Source organism: Rousettus aegyptiacus, unplaced genomic scaffold (genome assembly GCF_014176215.1).
Source record: "Rousettus aegyptiacus isolate mRouAeg1 unplaced genomic scaffold, mRouAeg1.p scaffold_m13_p_9, whole genome shotgun sequence".
In the NCBI taxonomy this organism is placed as follows: Eukaryota; Metazoa; Chordata; class Mammalia; order Chiroptera; family Pteropodidae; genus Rousettus; species Rousettus aegyptiacus.
In genome coordinates, this window is record NW_023416312.1 from 33,490,355 (window position 1) to 33,506,821 (window position 16,467).

Sequence of the window (16,467 nt, forward strand, 5' to 3'; positions counted from 1 at the left end):
GGTGGAGGATGGAAGGGAGTGGGGAGGATGAGGAGGACAGAAAAGACTCAAAGCACAGATGGTAGACATACTAATTCCTATTCCTACAGGACTGTTAATCAGGCAGGCTGTTTTAAGATTTATACCAGAAAACTAGCTGATGCTAGTCAATGCTGGAAATTCCCAGGAATGTAAAGGCCATTCTACGTAAGTCATGTCACATACTCAGCAAAATGTTGTATAGGGAAGGAGAAGTCCACAGAGGAGGGTAGTATAAGCCAGGACCCTGGGTTCAACTCTTTTTTTCTGTTAAAAGGTATTGGCACTTTTTTTTTTTTTTGGTCACCACCCCCACCCCCAGCTTTATTGAGATATTTTAAGTTTAAGGTGTAAAACATGTTGATTTGATACTTATATACTGCAAAATAATTACCACCATTGAACTTTCGACCTGTTAAATAAGTAAAAAGACTGGCCCACTGCTCCAAGAAGAGTTAAAGTATGACAGACTGCTAGTTGTCCTAATAACTCTCTCTCACGTTCTTTCACAATAACATAACCTCCAATTTGTAGCTGGTACGTGATCATCCAGAACAAAAATCAGTTTTCCTTGTAGCTAATGTGACCATGTGACTAAGTTGTGACTTATAGAAGATGGATGGAAATAATGTGTGTCCTTAAAAGTACGGAGACTTGTCTTACCTATCCTTCCCTCATTTCCCTCTCCTACTGGCTGGAATGTAGATGTGATGAGAAGCCATCCCTAAGGAGTTGCCCTCAAACACATGGCCCAGAAGGCTCACCATCACATTGTTTATCTAGCTACTACTATTTTGAGTTGTTATTAGTCTCATGAAACTGATAGCCTAAACAGGATAGAACAGAATGAAAAAGGGGCAGGGGTAGATTGCAGATGATCACCACCACCACCACCACAAAGGGCATCACTAAATCATTCCTACCCCTTGTCTGTTTCTTGGGCACTCACCGGCACGCCATGGGACATGAGGGTATTGGGGTTCATGAGGGTGACAAGTTGGTGCAGGAGGTCAGGCTGGCTATCAAAGAGCTCAGGTGTCAGCTTCTTCATCACCTCCTCCAAATGTTCTGCTGCAAGTGAGGGTACCCCATACCAAGTCTTCGGCTCACCCCTGTCCAAGTGGAAAGGGGACACATGGAATGGTCACACCCGGGGTCCTGAGAGTTCACCCTGGCTCCCCATAGCCCCAACTCACCAGTGGAGGTAGTTAATGGAGTAACTCCAGTGATCCTCAATATGCCAGCAAAAGGCTGAGAAGACCATGCCCACATAAAGCCAGGGCACCTTCATGCCAGAGATATCTGCGTTGATGTGGCACAATACAGACTGCTCCAACACTGGCATCACATTGAGGTTCCATCCACTGGTGGCATACTCCTGTCAGGTCAAGTATTTGTAGAAAGGGGTTGAGGATTATGCTAAGGAACTGAGATCTTTAGCCCAAAGAACCTTACTTAACTTTGAGGTAACAGACCTTTTTGAAACATCTAAGAAATATTACAGGTATTCTTTCCACCAAATATATACACGCAAAATTTTAATTCAATTCAATTTCAGGGAGGTTGATAGATATACTCAGCGACCAAAAGACCTGCAAGTCAAAAGCCCTTGTTCTGGACCAAAATGCACCCTTCCCTTGAGGCAGACCTGGGCCCTCATTTTTTCCTGCACATTTCAGCCCAGTCCCTGAACTTCTTATGAATGAGCCAGGCACCCTGCCAGGCATTTCACACACATTCTCATTTACTTCTTGTAACAAATTTATAAAATAGACACTATCCCCATTCTACAAACAAGGAAAGAGCCAGTCTCATGGTTGGAGATGACATGCCAGTACTAGGCTGTGTTCATTATATATGTATCATCTCATTTAAATCTCATAGCAACCACAAAAGGCAGGCATAAAAATCTGTATCTTACAGAGCCACTGAATCTTTTAGACACTAAATGACTTGCCTAAGCTCACACAGCTGACATATAATCATGAATCATCCACTTACCTCCTCCTCAGGGGTTAGGTGCCGCTTACTGTCGCTGACGGGGAAACCGCTGCCAAATTCTTTGGAATGGATGTCAGCCCCATACTCAACAGTCACGTCTTCCTCAATGCTGTTTACCAGCCGCCAAAACTCTTTCTCCACGAGTTCCGTGGGTACCATCTGGGGAACAGGAGTAGTGAATGACTGTGGCCCATCATATCCTCGCCCCATTGACCCAGGAGAGCTAAGATTATTAGGCACCAACACCTATGACCCTAGCCCTGACACTACCCCAGACCTCCATCACCTACGTGCACGGGCATGTTGAAGTAATCAGCTTTAAAGGAGTCGGCCATCTCGCCAAAGCTCTGCAGAGTGTATTCCCGGGTAGCCTGCTCAAAGCCAAAGGCTTCAGGGGGGCGTTTACACTCCTAAAACCCAAAGGAGAACATGTCACCAAGGCAGAGGCAAAGAGGCAGAGAAGCCTCAAAAGCGAAGCTGAAATACGGGTAGGAGCAGGGAAGGAGACTAGCCCTAGATCAGCACTCAAGGCTCCTGAGGCAGACTTCATTTAATAGCTCCACCTTTTTCTCCTAAAACTTCAGATTAGTCTTTTCATTCCCATGTATGCTACCATACTTTTGCTCTTCTCTTCCTTTAAGACTTTACTATCTAAACCATGGGCTCTGACTGAAATTGCTATCCTATGCTCTTCTGCTACCATTTTTTCTCCCAAGCTAAAATGTGAGTTTCTACAGGGTGCTTAGGGAAGCTGGAACTACAGGCTTGGGAAAATGGCAGTGAATATTATAGTAGCTTGGTGGATGGCAAAGGCACTAGCTTCTACAGTGCCATATGCTACACTATTCCTGTTCTTGAAACTGTCTCAGATGACTGGATGTGGGTCAACCTCACTTTGTAGCTACATCCATGGCTTTAGTTAAGAACTGTACATACCCCAGAGTCAGACACACACTCTGCTCATGTCTGAAAAATAAATGTCAATCTGGTCCACTGGCCCACAACCACTTAGAAAGCCAAGTAGAGCAGATCATCTTCTCTATGATACCACTGGTATCTAAACTCCTCCTCGAAGGAATCTCCACCATTACCAAAGCCATTCATTATGCACTGCCCTGGCCTCTTTCCTCATGTGTATGTGTGAGCATGCATTCTTGGTCTCTATAACCACAGCTGAAGTCCTAAGATAAGGCAAAAGTGACTATCAACATCTGTTCTCCAGGAACCTAGAGGGAAATACAGATGAGTACCCAGAATTTGGATGAACCTAGGAAGCTTATGGAACGAACCCGGCAGACTTCCCAGGCCTCTTAGCCCTCACTGCTGTTTCAGCTGCTCTCCTTACTGCCTCTCTTGCACTAGGTACATCCTCTCCATATACCCTTGTTCCTGCATTCCCTCCATCCCCCAGCCTAGAACACTAGCCCCCCTCTTCTAGTAAAGTCTACATAACTGCAAACCAATTCAATTATCATAACAGAAGGAAAACAACAAAATAAATATTATACCCGCATGATGGACCTCCTATGAGAAAAACAAATCATATCCATGAGTAAATTTAATAATTTAGAAAAATGATTATAAAGTAACAAATGAAAACAAACATTAAGATCCCAAATTTGTTAGACAGTTCTATATGTACAACAAAAAAAGATGAGAAGACAACTAATAATGGTTGTCTCTAGGTGGAAAGATGATAGGTAATTTGTCTATTTTCCAAACTTTCTAAAAAAAAAAAAAAACCAAATAGAAAACTTGGAAATCAAAAGAACAATTGTTTCTTCATAGTCCTGCCCTCCAAATTTCAATTCTGACACCTAATCTTAATCACTTTCTTCTCTTCAGAACTTTCACACCTCCGCGTTTCCAACATACAATTTAGCATCTGATTATACGTTATCATATACAACCTGTCTAATCAGGACTCTCACCTCCCCAGGTGGTCTGGGATCTCCCAGCGTATACAAGCAAAGGCTGAGTCTCTTTCTCTTTTTCCCAAAGCCCTACTCAGCCTAGCCCCACCGCAGGGACCCAAAACATCAGACTGGCTGGACTAGGAGGCTGCTCTCAATAAGGCCAGATGAAGGAATATAAGATACCCTATGAGGTAGACATGGACTGGGGCTGAGAAGGCCTTACCGCCATGACACACTTTGGGCACCGCCAGACACCCTTAGGAATCTCAGGGAGAGGTGGCAGCAGGCAAAAGATGTGGTAGTTGTCATCACAGCCATCACACAGCAGAAGTTTGTCGTCCTCATCCCCGCGGGAACACATCCGGCATACATATGACTCGATCTGCCAGGGGAGGAAGGCAATAGTTTACCCACCAAAGCCCCATCTAGTCTTCATTAATCAGACTCCTCCAGAAAGGACCCAGGTCCACAGAGCTCTCTATGACAACTATAGTGCTTGCTGGCTGGATCATTCACAGCTCTGTACAGGCTAGTTATACTAGGTCTGGAGTTTAAATGCACACACATACTATCTCCCCAAATAAACTGGTAGAGGTGTAAGAACAGAGTCTTTATCATTCAATCTTGAATCCTATTTTTATTCATTCGATAAACACTGAACACTTACGTGTTCAACAGTATGCTAGACTCTGCGGTACAGTGATGATATGGCATTTGCCTTCTAAAGGCATATAATACTCCAGACACGTTTATAAAAATTAAAGGGCAGTGTAGAAACTGCCAATAGCGGCAGTTTCAAAGGATACTATGAGAGCCTAGAGAAGGAAGCACTCAGATCTGCTAGAGATAAGGAGGGGCAGCCTTGGGGAAGGATTTCACTGAAAAGATTAACACTTGAAACCGAAACCTGAAAGTAAACTGCAATGGGGCAAAGCACAAGGGGAAATTCTTCTAGGCAGAAAAAAACAGCATGTGCAAAGGATGAGAAAAAAAAGAACATGGCGCATCTCAGGGAAAAAAACAAACATACCTACAAGTAGTTCAGTGTGGCTATAGCAGAGGAGTGAGGTGGGCAGTGCTGGGGAATGAGGCTAGAGGTCAGCAGGGACTGGATCATGCATGGTAATGAGGAGCTTAGCCTTTATCCTGAAGCAATGGAGAGGGAGTCTCCTTCTCTGGACCCTTCCAGCACTTCATGTTGACAGTACTTGATCACCCTTTCTTGTTCTTTGTTCCATGTGACTTGGCCTTGTTTCCCCAATTAAGTGAGCTACCTGAGGGCAGGGCCCACCAGGCCCACTTTTCTGCTTAATGCAACCTGGTCCAGTGCCATGCTTGGGAAATGCTCCTTGAAAAGATGAGAAGCAGAGCAATAGGAAGTCAGGGCTGGGTCCTTACAAACTGGGCATTGCTGTGGTTCCTCCGCAGCCTCATGGTCATCTTGGTGCAGGGCTCTGGGCTGTGACTCAGCTCCTCCTTGCTCTCCAGGAAGGTCCTGGGTGAGGCTGACTCCACCTTCACATCCCCACCTGAATCCTCCTTCACCACCACGGTGGGGGGACACTCAGGCCCTTCCTTATCTGGGAGAGAGCAGAACAGCTATAAAGTATAGGTCTAGAACAGTCAGGGCCCCAACTCCTTTCCCCCAGGTGAGACCATCCTTAACACTGCCCTAGCCTATCAGGACTCACCTTTCTTCCGCAGAGTCTTATCCTTGGCCATGAGGCCCAGGCCCATCATTTTGGGGCCTGCCCCATAGATCTGTAGCTTCTTCAGCTCTGGATTCTTTTCAATGTCTTCCTCTGTGGGTTCAGGCTAGAAGAAAAGGGAAATGAATCAAGAATGCTACCTGAGGAAAACTGCCCCATCCTAAAAGAACAACAGGTTAGACTATATATCACCTCAACTTATGCCAGGGGCTGAGGCATGGGCAGGCCAGGGCAAGAATTCAGAGCTGCTTTTTGGAGACTGAGGGTAAATGAGGTCCCTCCTCAGCCCTCTCTTGGAAATGGATTAAGACAGGATCCCAATATTCCCAACTGTAAAATTGTGAAAATTAACTCCTACGTTAGAGTTACATGGGGGTTGGGGAACAACAAAAAGAAATCTAACAGGATTTGGCACTACTACTAACTGGCAGTGACTACTATGATGTGCTAAATTACATGCTTTAGTAAGCCCAGAGACAGTGTCTAGAAGAATGCCTGGCACATAAGCTTCTGCCTGAAGCTAAGTTATAGGTATAAGGAGAAAGAACAGTTCTACACCTATAAGCAGAGGGAGTCAGGAAAGAAAGACAAACATAAAAAAGATACTGTACATCAGGTCAAGACCTAGCTCAGAAGCTCAGCTGAGAGTGGAGTAAAAAGGAGTGAATTCAGAGAGGTATACTACTGTTCAGAACTAGAGAACTGAGAAAACGGAGTGTGGAACAGGGAAAAGAACCTTGGCCAGAAGGAGAAAGAGGACTTTCTCCACCGCAAAGCCCTAAGTCAGAAGAAGGGAAGTAAGTACTCACATCAGGTTGCAGTCTCTTGGCCCGCCGGCCATAGCTGTTGAACTTGGAAGGCTGCACAGACTGTCGAAGAGGGATGCTGTGGGGTTTGTATTCCTTGTCCTTTTCTTCATTATCGAATGGACGTGTGTTGCACTGCTGGGAACAAGTGAGGGCTAAGGGTCAGGACTTAGGACCCCAACCCTCAACAAAGGGCAAAGACTTCCCTCTACCTTTACCCGGTAGAACCAAAGCTGTGGTTGCACCTCCCTGACCCACACCAGCAAGCCCTGCTCAACTGATCTTTACCACTGACACCAGCACACACTTTGGGAATTCTTTTCATGCCTTTGCCTACGCCATTTCTCCTTCCAACCACCTCCCCAACTAAATCAGATACCATCTCTTCCAAGACCTCTCCGGTCCAAAAGATTTCGCCCTCCTCTGAATTTTTCTACCAGTTAAAACCTTGTCACATAACAGATAGTAGGCTGACCCTATAGGTAACTCCAGAACCTCTGACCCTGGGCAGTGTGAGAAGAGAATGAGCACAAATAGAAAAGGGTGGAGTCTAGCTCCCAGGTCTCTAGTTTCATTAAGAGCAAGTGTTGAAGCCTCCTTTTACTCCGGCCTGGCATCCTTACCACCAGGTTGGCTCCAGACTGGTACATCTCATAGGGGTAAACGATGCGTTCATAGTGGGAACGTAGCAGGGAGCCAATGTTTTTGCCTGGTGGGTAGTTGAGGCGCTGGGCCACCCGGGCCCACCGACGGTCCTTGCAGATGGCTTCATAGCCACCTTCCTCCACCACGATCTGCAAGGACAAGCAGGAAGGGATGTGGATGCGCTGTGTGTATGTACCTGATGGAGGAGGCCTACAGGAAGGGCAATGAGGACAACTAGCCCATCACTGGACTGGGGGCTACCCCCTCCTCCTACCACCACCACGTAGACTCAAATTGTAGCCAAGAGATGCCCAGAAGTACTGACGACAGCTTGTGTGCTACCAGGCTGTAGTGTATAATGCAGCCGAGAGATCCACTATTCAAACCAAGGGAGCCCCCAAAGTAACAAAGATATTAAGGTCTGGGGTAGGAAGGGGTTTGAGAAAAACCTGTTCTTACTTTGCTGAGGCTGTAGAGGTCTAAGATCCGCCGTTCAACATTGGGAATCTTTAAGGAGGAGCCCTGGATTTCCCAGAATTTGGCAATCTGGTCCAAATAGTTCAGTTTCACTCGTGTCTGGGCCTGAAAAACAAATGGTTCAAAGAGGCTGACACTTCCACCTGACCTCTGTCTTCTGGCCTAATCATAGGGGAAGGGATAGGGTACAGAGCAGTCCACTACCCAGGGCCTCTCCCAATGAACTGGATCTCAAACTCTAGGCAGTGCTTAGCCCACTTCTCTCTCATCTCGGCCACCTTCTAGTAGATAAGGGTCGGGTCACAATAGCCAAAGCTTTACATACACTCTTTCTCAATTTCCCTGACAAGGCTGGATGTGTATCATCTCTTTTATAAAAAACCTCTGTTTCCTCAGTCACACAGCAGGTCTCAAGAGATCTGAATGTCAGTATAATGAATATTAGACTATACTCATACAACGTGAACGTACTGTATGTATGTACATGAATATACATATATTGCTATATCGGCAATCATATTACAACACATAAATGTGTCAAAGTAATATGCTATATAACTTACGCAATATTATTACAGGTCAAATTTCATCAATTAAAAAAGATATCTGAATGTCAAATAACAAGTTTCAGCTTTTCCTCTGCTGATTTGCTGTATAGCCTAAAACAAATCAGTTTTGCTCTCTGGACCTGTTTTCTGATTATGAAAGGAAAATAAAACAACTGTCCAGTCCACTTACCCCAGAAAGGTGGACTTACGAGAGGAATAATGAAGGTCTTTTGGAAACCCCAGAATTTTATTAAAGCTCTAGGCATGTTTCAGAGAATGAAGGCTCCAAAAGAGCATATTCACCTCTTCTTCTGCACCACGAAACTTTGTTCCATGGCAGCCAAAGGCCTAAAGAACTAAGAGATGGTGTACCAAAGCAGCACTAGCACCTGGCTGGTCCAGGACCTGATGCAGGCCAAGGATCCTATGAATAAAGCATGTATCATGCTTCCCTAAAATCTCAGTGACCCAAGAAGGGATCCACAAGGCCCCAGGTCTATAATCACCCCGCCCTGGTGAGAGAGCCTGATTCTAGGGAGAACTAAATAAGTCGCTAGCATTCACTACCTTGCTCTGATCCTATTAGGGGGAATGGGTACAGATCTTTCTATTTCATAGATGAAGAAAACTAAGGTCTATTTGTAGAAAGAAACAACCTATGGCTCCTTGGCTATGAGAACCCCTACGGGGCCAGGAATTCTACTCCATCTCAACAAGTTAGTGTTCCAAACTTGGCCTCATCCCTGCTCCCCCCTCAATAGGCAGCACATCTTTCTAGAAAACCTGTCCCATACTAGGCAATACCTTGCCTTAGCTGTACCCCAAAAGATCTGTTCAGATCTATTTCTCTAGGATCTTGTACCCCTACGGGAGATGATTTTGCTCTCATCTGAACAGCACCTAGACTGACTCTAGGACCGTGATTCTCAATGAGGGGCAATTTTGTCCCCCAAGGAACATGCATCAATGCCTAGAGATATTTTTGGTTACCTAACTACAAAAGGGTACTACTGGCATTAAATTGGGTAGAAGCCAGAGATGCTGATGAACATCCTGCAATACACAGGACAGCCCTTCATGACAAAAAATTATCTGGGCCAACATGTCAACAGTGCCAAGGTTGAGGCACTGTGGTCTAGAACAGGTGTACCCAACCCCCGGCCATAGACCGATACTAGTTTATGGCCTGTTAGGAACCAGGCCTCATAGCAGGAGGTGAGCGGTGGGTGAGTGAGCAGTTTCATCTATATTTGCAGCCACTCCCCAGCGCTAGCGTAACAGCCTCAGCTCCATCTCATATCATCGGGCATTAGAATTTCATAGAAGCACCAGTCCCAGGTGCCAAAAAGGTCAGGGACTGCTGGTCTAGAAGACAAATAAGCTTTTTTAGGTCATGGGTACTTGGCTGCACCCAACACTCCCCCTGTCCCCCAGAACATCTAGTAAAGCTTGTGGATACATAATAATGAGGGAGAGGAATGGTAGCATACTTCTAACCTATATCTTCCACGGGGAATTCCAGGATCTTATCTGGAACTGGCTTCAGGGTACCCATTCTCATTACCCCTGGACATTCTCAAGCCCTCAATGGAAAAAACTCACCTACCTATGCACAGGGCCTGGACTTCCTGTACGGAACAAAAGGGAGAAGGAAAAGTCTACCTGCCTGACCCTCTGTAACAATTCCAGCCTCCACATAGACCCACCCATCCACCTCGCCAAACACCATGGAAAGAATGCAGGAAGCACAGGGCTGTGGATGAATTGGATAATGAGGCCACACTCACCTGGCTAAGCAAGAAAGGGCCTCAAAGCCAGCCCTACACTTCTCTTTTATTGAGCCAGGCAGGGTAGATTAGTTGACAGGGGAGCTTTAGAAGTAGCAAACCTTTGTGGGAAAGAGACAGCCCCAGCCTTTGGGCTACCACATCAGAAATGCTAAATGCCCCCCGCTCTTGGTTATATTCAGAGCCCTAAAGCTTCCTCCATGCAACTTCACAGAAGGCAGAATAAAGGCCTAGTCAGTAGTGTACCTTAGCCAAAGAAGGTATGAGGGAAGAGGGGTCAGAGTTCAGGTATCCATTCTCCCAACCCCACCGCCAGCTGTTAATCTTCTCACCTCTAGTTCATTCAGCCTCTGGATTCGGGGAGTAAATCTGAAGTTGTCCACTTCTACAGCAAAGGGTGGCTGCCAGTCCTGAGAAGTACAGAGGGGAAAGAGAGTTGGGTTATTCCAGCATAGTGCAAGGCCAGAGAACACCAAAAGCAGTTCAGCACCCCATTCCCACCTTCCCAAACCTCTAGCCTCCCCAGACCTTTCAACCTGGCAAATATCCAACCTACTGTACCACACACAGAACTCACAGCAGGGCCTTAGCAGCTCCTCAAGTACATACCCAGTGCCGCATGCACAAGCCCTGGGAAACTCCTCCCAAGTACCCCTCAACGGTAAAGTGCTAGGACTTCAGGAAATAGAGAGATGAGCCCCAAAACAGCTGACCCCAAACTTTCCCTACACCCACATTAACCCTGCATCTCCTAGGCATGTACTGTCGGACACACAGTCTGGAAGTACTCGAAAGCACACAGAAGACCTGGGTTCATATTCTAGCTCCACTACTTACAAGCTATGGGATTTTACTTTCCTGAACCTGTTTTCTCATCTGTAAGGTGAGAATATGAATGTTTGCCTTGGTTTGCTCATAAGACCAATATGGAAAACTGAACTAGTTTTCAAATGCAAATATTATTCAAAGGGTGCCATCATTAAGACTTGACATCTAAAGATGATCCCACCACCCAATACACATGTAGGGTAGCTCAGCTCTGATTCTGGCAGGATTTAAAAATCTGGGCCTTTAATGTCTATTATCTCAGTTTAAAGGACCAGAGATAGACAATGCAGGAAAAAGCAAGGAATAGGAAGAAGAATCTGCATCATTAACATAGTCTATAAGTCTCCTGTGGGCCCTCTCTCAAACACCTGCCCGGCAGAGGAAGAGGGAGGGGAGGAAGCTCAGCTGGTGGGAGTGGAAGGGTGTAAGTGCTGGGATGCTCAACTATGGTGGGAAAGAAAGGGAGGTCTGAGGGAAGACTCTGCCCTGCCAAGTTGGACTTTGTTGTGTCCTGCCCAAAAGGTGGCTATGGAGAGCCCCCTCCCCAAAACCTCTCCTCTCATGCAGTCCTCCCCTCCCCAGAGCCCTGACTCCTGCTGGGGTGGTGAAAAGAACCCACAATAACCTAGACTAATGCCCTCATTTTACAAATGGGGAAAGTGAGGCCCAAAGAATAAATGTGATTTCTCCAAAACTGCATGTTGTTAGTGGTAGAGCCAAGATTAGAACCCATGTCTTCTGACTGCCAGTCCAAGGCTCTTTGCACTACACCAGGCTATCAATGTTCATACATGCATGGGGGGTGGGGTGGGGGGAGACAGTAAAAGAAAAGAAAAAGCTGTTGGCCTAAAATTTGCATGCACATTTTTAGAAAAAGGCCAGAGAACTCAAACTTGCAACCACACATACTTCCCCCACCCCCCAAAGAGAGAGCAAACACCTGGGGCTCGGTGAAGCAGGGGCAAAAAAATAAGAAAGACTAAAATGTTATAGCTCAAGCCCAGACAAGCTTCTCATGCCCTCTTGCCTCCTATTAGTAGGGCATTCCCCTCAGTGCAGGTAACCTAGGTAGAAAGGTGCTCTCAAATCCCAAATTCCAGGCACCCCTCTTTCCTGCTGAATCAAGTTCTAGATAAGAACAACTGCAACATTAAGCAACCTGACAGGAAATGGCAGAACCGGAATCCTAGAGCAGGAGGAGCTGTGGGTATAACAGATAGCTGGGGAAGGTGCAGCAAACCTTCTTACCCAGCTCTACCTGGAACCTGTGTGCTCCCTCATGCTGCCTTCAAGTCCTACATTACTGTATGCCGAACACTCAGTACATCAGTACTATCAGGATGGTGCTAAAAAGGTTGGCTACCTGATGGAGGAAGCAAGGTCCTTGCAAGCTCCCTTGGGGTCTACTCCAGGGTACCAACACTCTCCTCCCACCCATCCTTCCCCAAGAATAGCAGTCGCCTGTCTAGCAATTCAGAACCCAAATTGCCCTTCCTCAGGCAAACCTCTATTTCCAAGCACCCACCCATACAGAGGTTCCCACCCTGGAACCAAGCACGACTTGGGTGAGTGCTTCGAATTCTAGCCAGAAGGCCTGGCTACCTAAAGGCGGCCAAGGGGCAGCCCTACAGGAGGAAGGAAAAACAAAAACAAAAACAAAAACAAGAACAAACAAACAAACAAAAACAGAACAAAACCAGACAGCCATGTCTCCTGATTAAAGAGAAGCACACTGTTGAGGTAGAGAAGCATAACAAAGGACGGCCTCCTGCATGTCACACACATTAGGGAGATGTCATTTTTCCCCTTCCTGGTCCCCCAAGGAAAGGTAAAAACATCTGTACAAGGCCAGCCTGCCCAGATAAACCCGAGATAGAAAAACAGAAATTCAGGCCTCAACTACCTCCTTTGTCAGATACTGCCTCCTTGAGGCTGCCCAGGACTCCAGCTCTTCCTTTCTGCTAGCCTTCCTGACCTCTCATTACCCACTACCACTCCCTTACCATGGACAGGGATACCTCAGAGATCTGTGGCCAGGCTCCAACAAGGAAGAAATTAGCTTACCCAACACCTCCCAGAGGATCCATTTGAAACCTGCCTAGATCTGTGGCAGAGCACCAGAAAGCACCAAGTTGAATAAGAAGGCCTGCGGTGCCCTCCTCAGGTGGCAGTGAGGTTTCCCATTCTGTTTCAGCCAGAGACACCAACTCAAAAACACCCTGTTCCAGACAAACTCAATTCCTGCCCTTGTAATCCCAAGTGGTGACTGAATACACATATCATTTCTTCTCCATGCCAGCCTATCCTAGCCCTTGGGGGCCTTCTCCTGGCCTGAAGCCAGGCCTAGGAGCAAAGATATGCCCTTTGTCACTGACCTCTGGGAATCAAGTGTTCCAAAGGAGGCAGACTTCCATAGCTCCTTTCTGTTTCTGGGAATTCAAGAATACCCTATCTTCTTGGATCTGCTACATCCTGGGACAGGGCAGAGTAAAAATCCTCTGAGAAGGACTCATACCCCTCACCAAGGTGACTGGTCTAAGCCTCTCCACAGAAGTCAAGTCTTGGGAGGGGTGATGTGCAGTAAAGACCCAGATACTGCCTTCGACTAGGAAAAGAAGGGGACAATTTCCTGAATCCCTCTCAAGGGAGCCAAATAGAGCATTCCCTGTGACACTGATTTCCTGAGTGATCTACCAGGCCAGCATATTATCATAGATGGATTGGCCAGACAGGGTGTGAGTAAATATGAGTCAATTCACATAGAAGCAAACCAATGACCACATCAAACACCTTCGCAGTCACTGTAATTACCACTTATCTAGTGCCTACTACACATAGACGCTACCTAATCTAATCCAATTTTTGAAATAAACATTCCTGGGACCCATTTCAGAGGCACGGAGAGATTATGCTACTTGTCCAAGGTCACACAACTGGGAAGCTGCAGAGTGGCCTTTTAAACTCAGGTCTGTCTACTTTCAGGGCTGTGATCTTTCCACTAAAAGGCACCGTTTGACTTAAGTGATGACAGCGGATGGGAGAATGGCCTTATTTAGAGCAGCCTTGACCTGGATGGTCCGGGGTAACTAAGAGTGTGCGGGTGCCTCTCTGTGAGCTCTCCCCGACCCACTAGGTATCCAGGTCTGGACTCTTACCAGGAGTGATTCGGAAATGCGAGGTGGAAGTCGGGGTGGATCTCTGAGCCCAGGTCACTTGGGGGTCTCACATCACGAGGACCCCTGGCCCAACACCCTTTCTCTGACCCCGCGCCACAGCCACAACGGTCCCAGCCACCCCATTTCCCCCACATCTCGAGGTGCCCTCCGCCCCAGACTCCCCCGCCGGCTACCCTAGTTCCTAATCCCCGGCCTCGCCGCCGGCGACCACCGGCCCCGGGCCTTACCGCGGGTGGGCGGATCTTGCAAATGCCCGACTTCTCGGCGATGGGCCTGATTTTCGCGATGTAGCCAAGAGGGTCTCGGAACTCCGCCCAGCTAGGTTCGAACACCGGGCATTCCGGCGGCGGTAGAAAGTCGTCAGACCCCGGCTCCATGGTGGGCCCTAGGACTGGAGGGCTCAGACCGCCCTTAAGGACTCATGGCGGACGCCACTGTATGAAACCGAGGCACTGCTCGGCGACTAGGCCCTAAGCGGGGCGACCGCCGCCCGCCGAGGGCCAGGGGGGCGTGATGGCTGTCGCGCTCTCAGAGGCACAGGCTGCCGCTGCCGCTACCGCCTCTTCGTCCTGCTCTGTTCCTTTCGAACTCTGACGCTGCCCCCCAGCACCTGCAGCCTTTGCCACCACAGTTACCTCCCAACCGCCGCGGCCTTCATCGCTGCCGCCGCCATCTTGGTTTGTCAGCGTCCCCCACTCCCCTCACCACAACAAACCGGATCCTTCCGCGGAGTGTTCCTCCGAGCCTCATATATCTTGCGTGAGGCCAAGCCCTAAGAAGCCTTCATCCCGTGAGAACAGAGCAGAATCGGCAGGCGTGGGTTCCCTAATTGGAAGCGGGAACTCAAAAGTAGCTCCAGACTGAGAGCAAGTAGTCCGCCTCAGTGGCGGAGGAGCAAAACTGTAATTAAAATGCCGGATCCTTTTTCCGGATGGACCAGCGGTGCACGTTTAAAGGCCAGTGGTGCGCATGCGCGTTTTGGAGACAGACCGGAAGACGAGCAGGCGTCTGTGGGCGGTAGGACGAAACTGGCACCGCCCCCCCACCCCCGCACCCGATGACCTCAACCCTGGCGGGAGCCCCGCCCCAACATTCTCTCCTCCCGGTTCTTTCCGGTGTGGTGACAAAAGGCGGCTTCTGGTGCCTGAGAGCTAGCGGCCCCTTCTGCTAGCCGGCAGGTTAGGGGTGACGTAAGGAGCTCCCAGCTCTAGGTTCTGACACTTCTGGGATTTTGAAAGAAGGAAGGCAGGAGGCTGCTCACTCCACGGAGATTATGAATTTTTAGAATCCTGGGTCCCAGGGAAGGAAGAAAATATTTATTTTCTCCAAGGTTACACGTAGAGGCCTCTCAGAGATGGGGCTTTCATTCTTAACCCCCAAAGTCATTGCCAGTCAGCATTTTAATGAACACTTTAAACTTTTCTGTATGCACTTTTATTATGTGCATATTTGTGGCACATAGTCCTACAAAATAAGCCTAAATATATATTTTAACGATTGAATCTTTAGCAACAGCGTATTTATCACCTATCAGTGCCTATCGTATGACTTTGCCCATTTGTGAGTCTACAGTGTACTTATCAAATATCTGTGTATATAGATTGTATTTATTGTGTATAGCCCTGTCATGTGCATTTGAGTACCTACTATGTGTACAGCTACTCCTATTGTGTACATGTTTGTTGAGCAGTTTCCGAATAGGTTTATCGCAACTACTTGGATTATCAAACCAGTACTTTGCCCATACATCAGGCATCTAATACATTTGAGGATCATCTATATTATTCAGTGGTTGTGGGTCTATAGCATACAGTTTGAACACCTGCTGTGCACATATGAGAGTACTTGTGTACATGCTGATTAAGTGCTTATTTTGTGTTTCCCCATCAGACTAAATTCCTTAAGGCACGGACCATGTGGCCTTATACATCCTTAACACTTGGCATGGTAAGCAGTAAATTAATGTTGAGTAAACAGTAGAAAAAGGAAAGTATATTTTTGAGTAGCCTTAGTAAATAATATGCACTCTTTGAAAGCATTGTCTGTGTATATTAAACATCTGCTATATGCTCAAATTTGTTTGAAGGGGGTAGAGAGTGTCATTCCTTTGTTCAGTTAATTGTTCCTAATCACAGTTAGGTACATCATCCTGCCTGCTTCAGGACTGAGCTAAGGACAGCTTATCTGGCAGGAGCAGGGCACACTGGTAGGATGCCCACGCGCTGGGCTCAGACAGGCCTGATTTCTAGTCCTACCAGCTCTTCCATTTTCTAATTATGTGACCTTGGGCAAGTCCCAACTTCTGAAACAAATGAAGAATGATAATACCTACTTTGCAAGGCTGCTGTACAGTACCTGCCACACAGAAGACCCTCAGTATATGTTAACTTATTTTTATTCTTGAGAGTCAGCAACCAATATGTCAGATGTCATTAAGAAGCTCTTTTGTACCAGGCTTTGTGCCTAGTGATTTCATATTTTCATCACCTGAATTCTTATGTTACCTTCAATGTTTGGAATCTTTATCAATACTTGGCTTGTGAAAAAAACTTGTCT

At 47.1% G+C, this 16,467-nt stretch overlaps 1 protein-coding gene across 5 annotated transcripts in view; it reads right to left on the minus strand.

Annotated features, from left to right (window-relative positions):
* Positions 1–14,833, minus strand: part of KDM5C (lysine demethylase 5C) — a 30,952-nt gene extending 16,119 nt beyond the window's left edge. For 2 of the 5 annotated variants that reach the window (XM_036226422.1, XM_016132497.2), the window contains exons 1-12: positions 14,139–14,833; positions 10,240–10,317; positions 7,555–7,677; positions 7,074–7,244; positions 6,454–6,585; positions 5,627–5,750; positions 5,334–5,515; positions 4,159–4,317; positions 2,310–2,429; positions 2,020–2,178; positions 1,215–1,396; positions 968–1,130 (exon numbers count right to left, since the gene is read on the minus strand). In XM_036226422.1, coding sequence (XP_036082315.1) covers positions 968–1,130; positions 1,215–1,396; positions 2,020–2,178; positions 2,310–2,429; positions 4,159–4,317; positions 5,334–5,515; positions 5,627–5,750; positions 6,454–6,585; positions 7,074–7,244; positions 7,555–7,677; positions 10,240–10,317; positions 14,139–14,288 — 1,743 coding nt within the window. In that variant the 5' untranslated portion in view covers positions 14,289–14,833. Of the gene's footprint in view, positions 1–967; positions 1,131–1,214; positions 1,397–2,019; positions 2,179–2,309; positions 2,430–4,158; positions 4,318–5,333; positions 5,516–5,626; positions 5,751–6,453; positions 6,589–7,073; positions 7,245–7,554; positions 7,678–10,239; positions 10,318–14,138 lie in introns of all 5 variants that reach the window. The other 3 variants (XM_016132498.2, XM_016132496.2, XM_036226423.1) reach the window with 2 other exon arrangements.
* Positions 14,834–16,467: the final 1,634 nt, after the last annotated feature.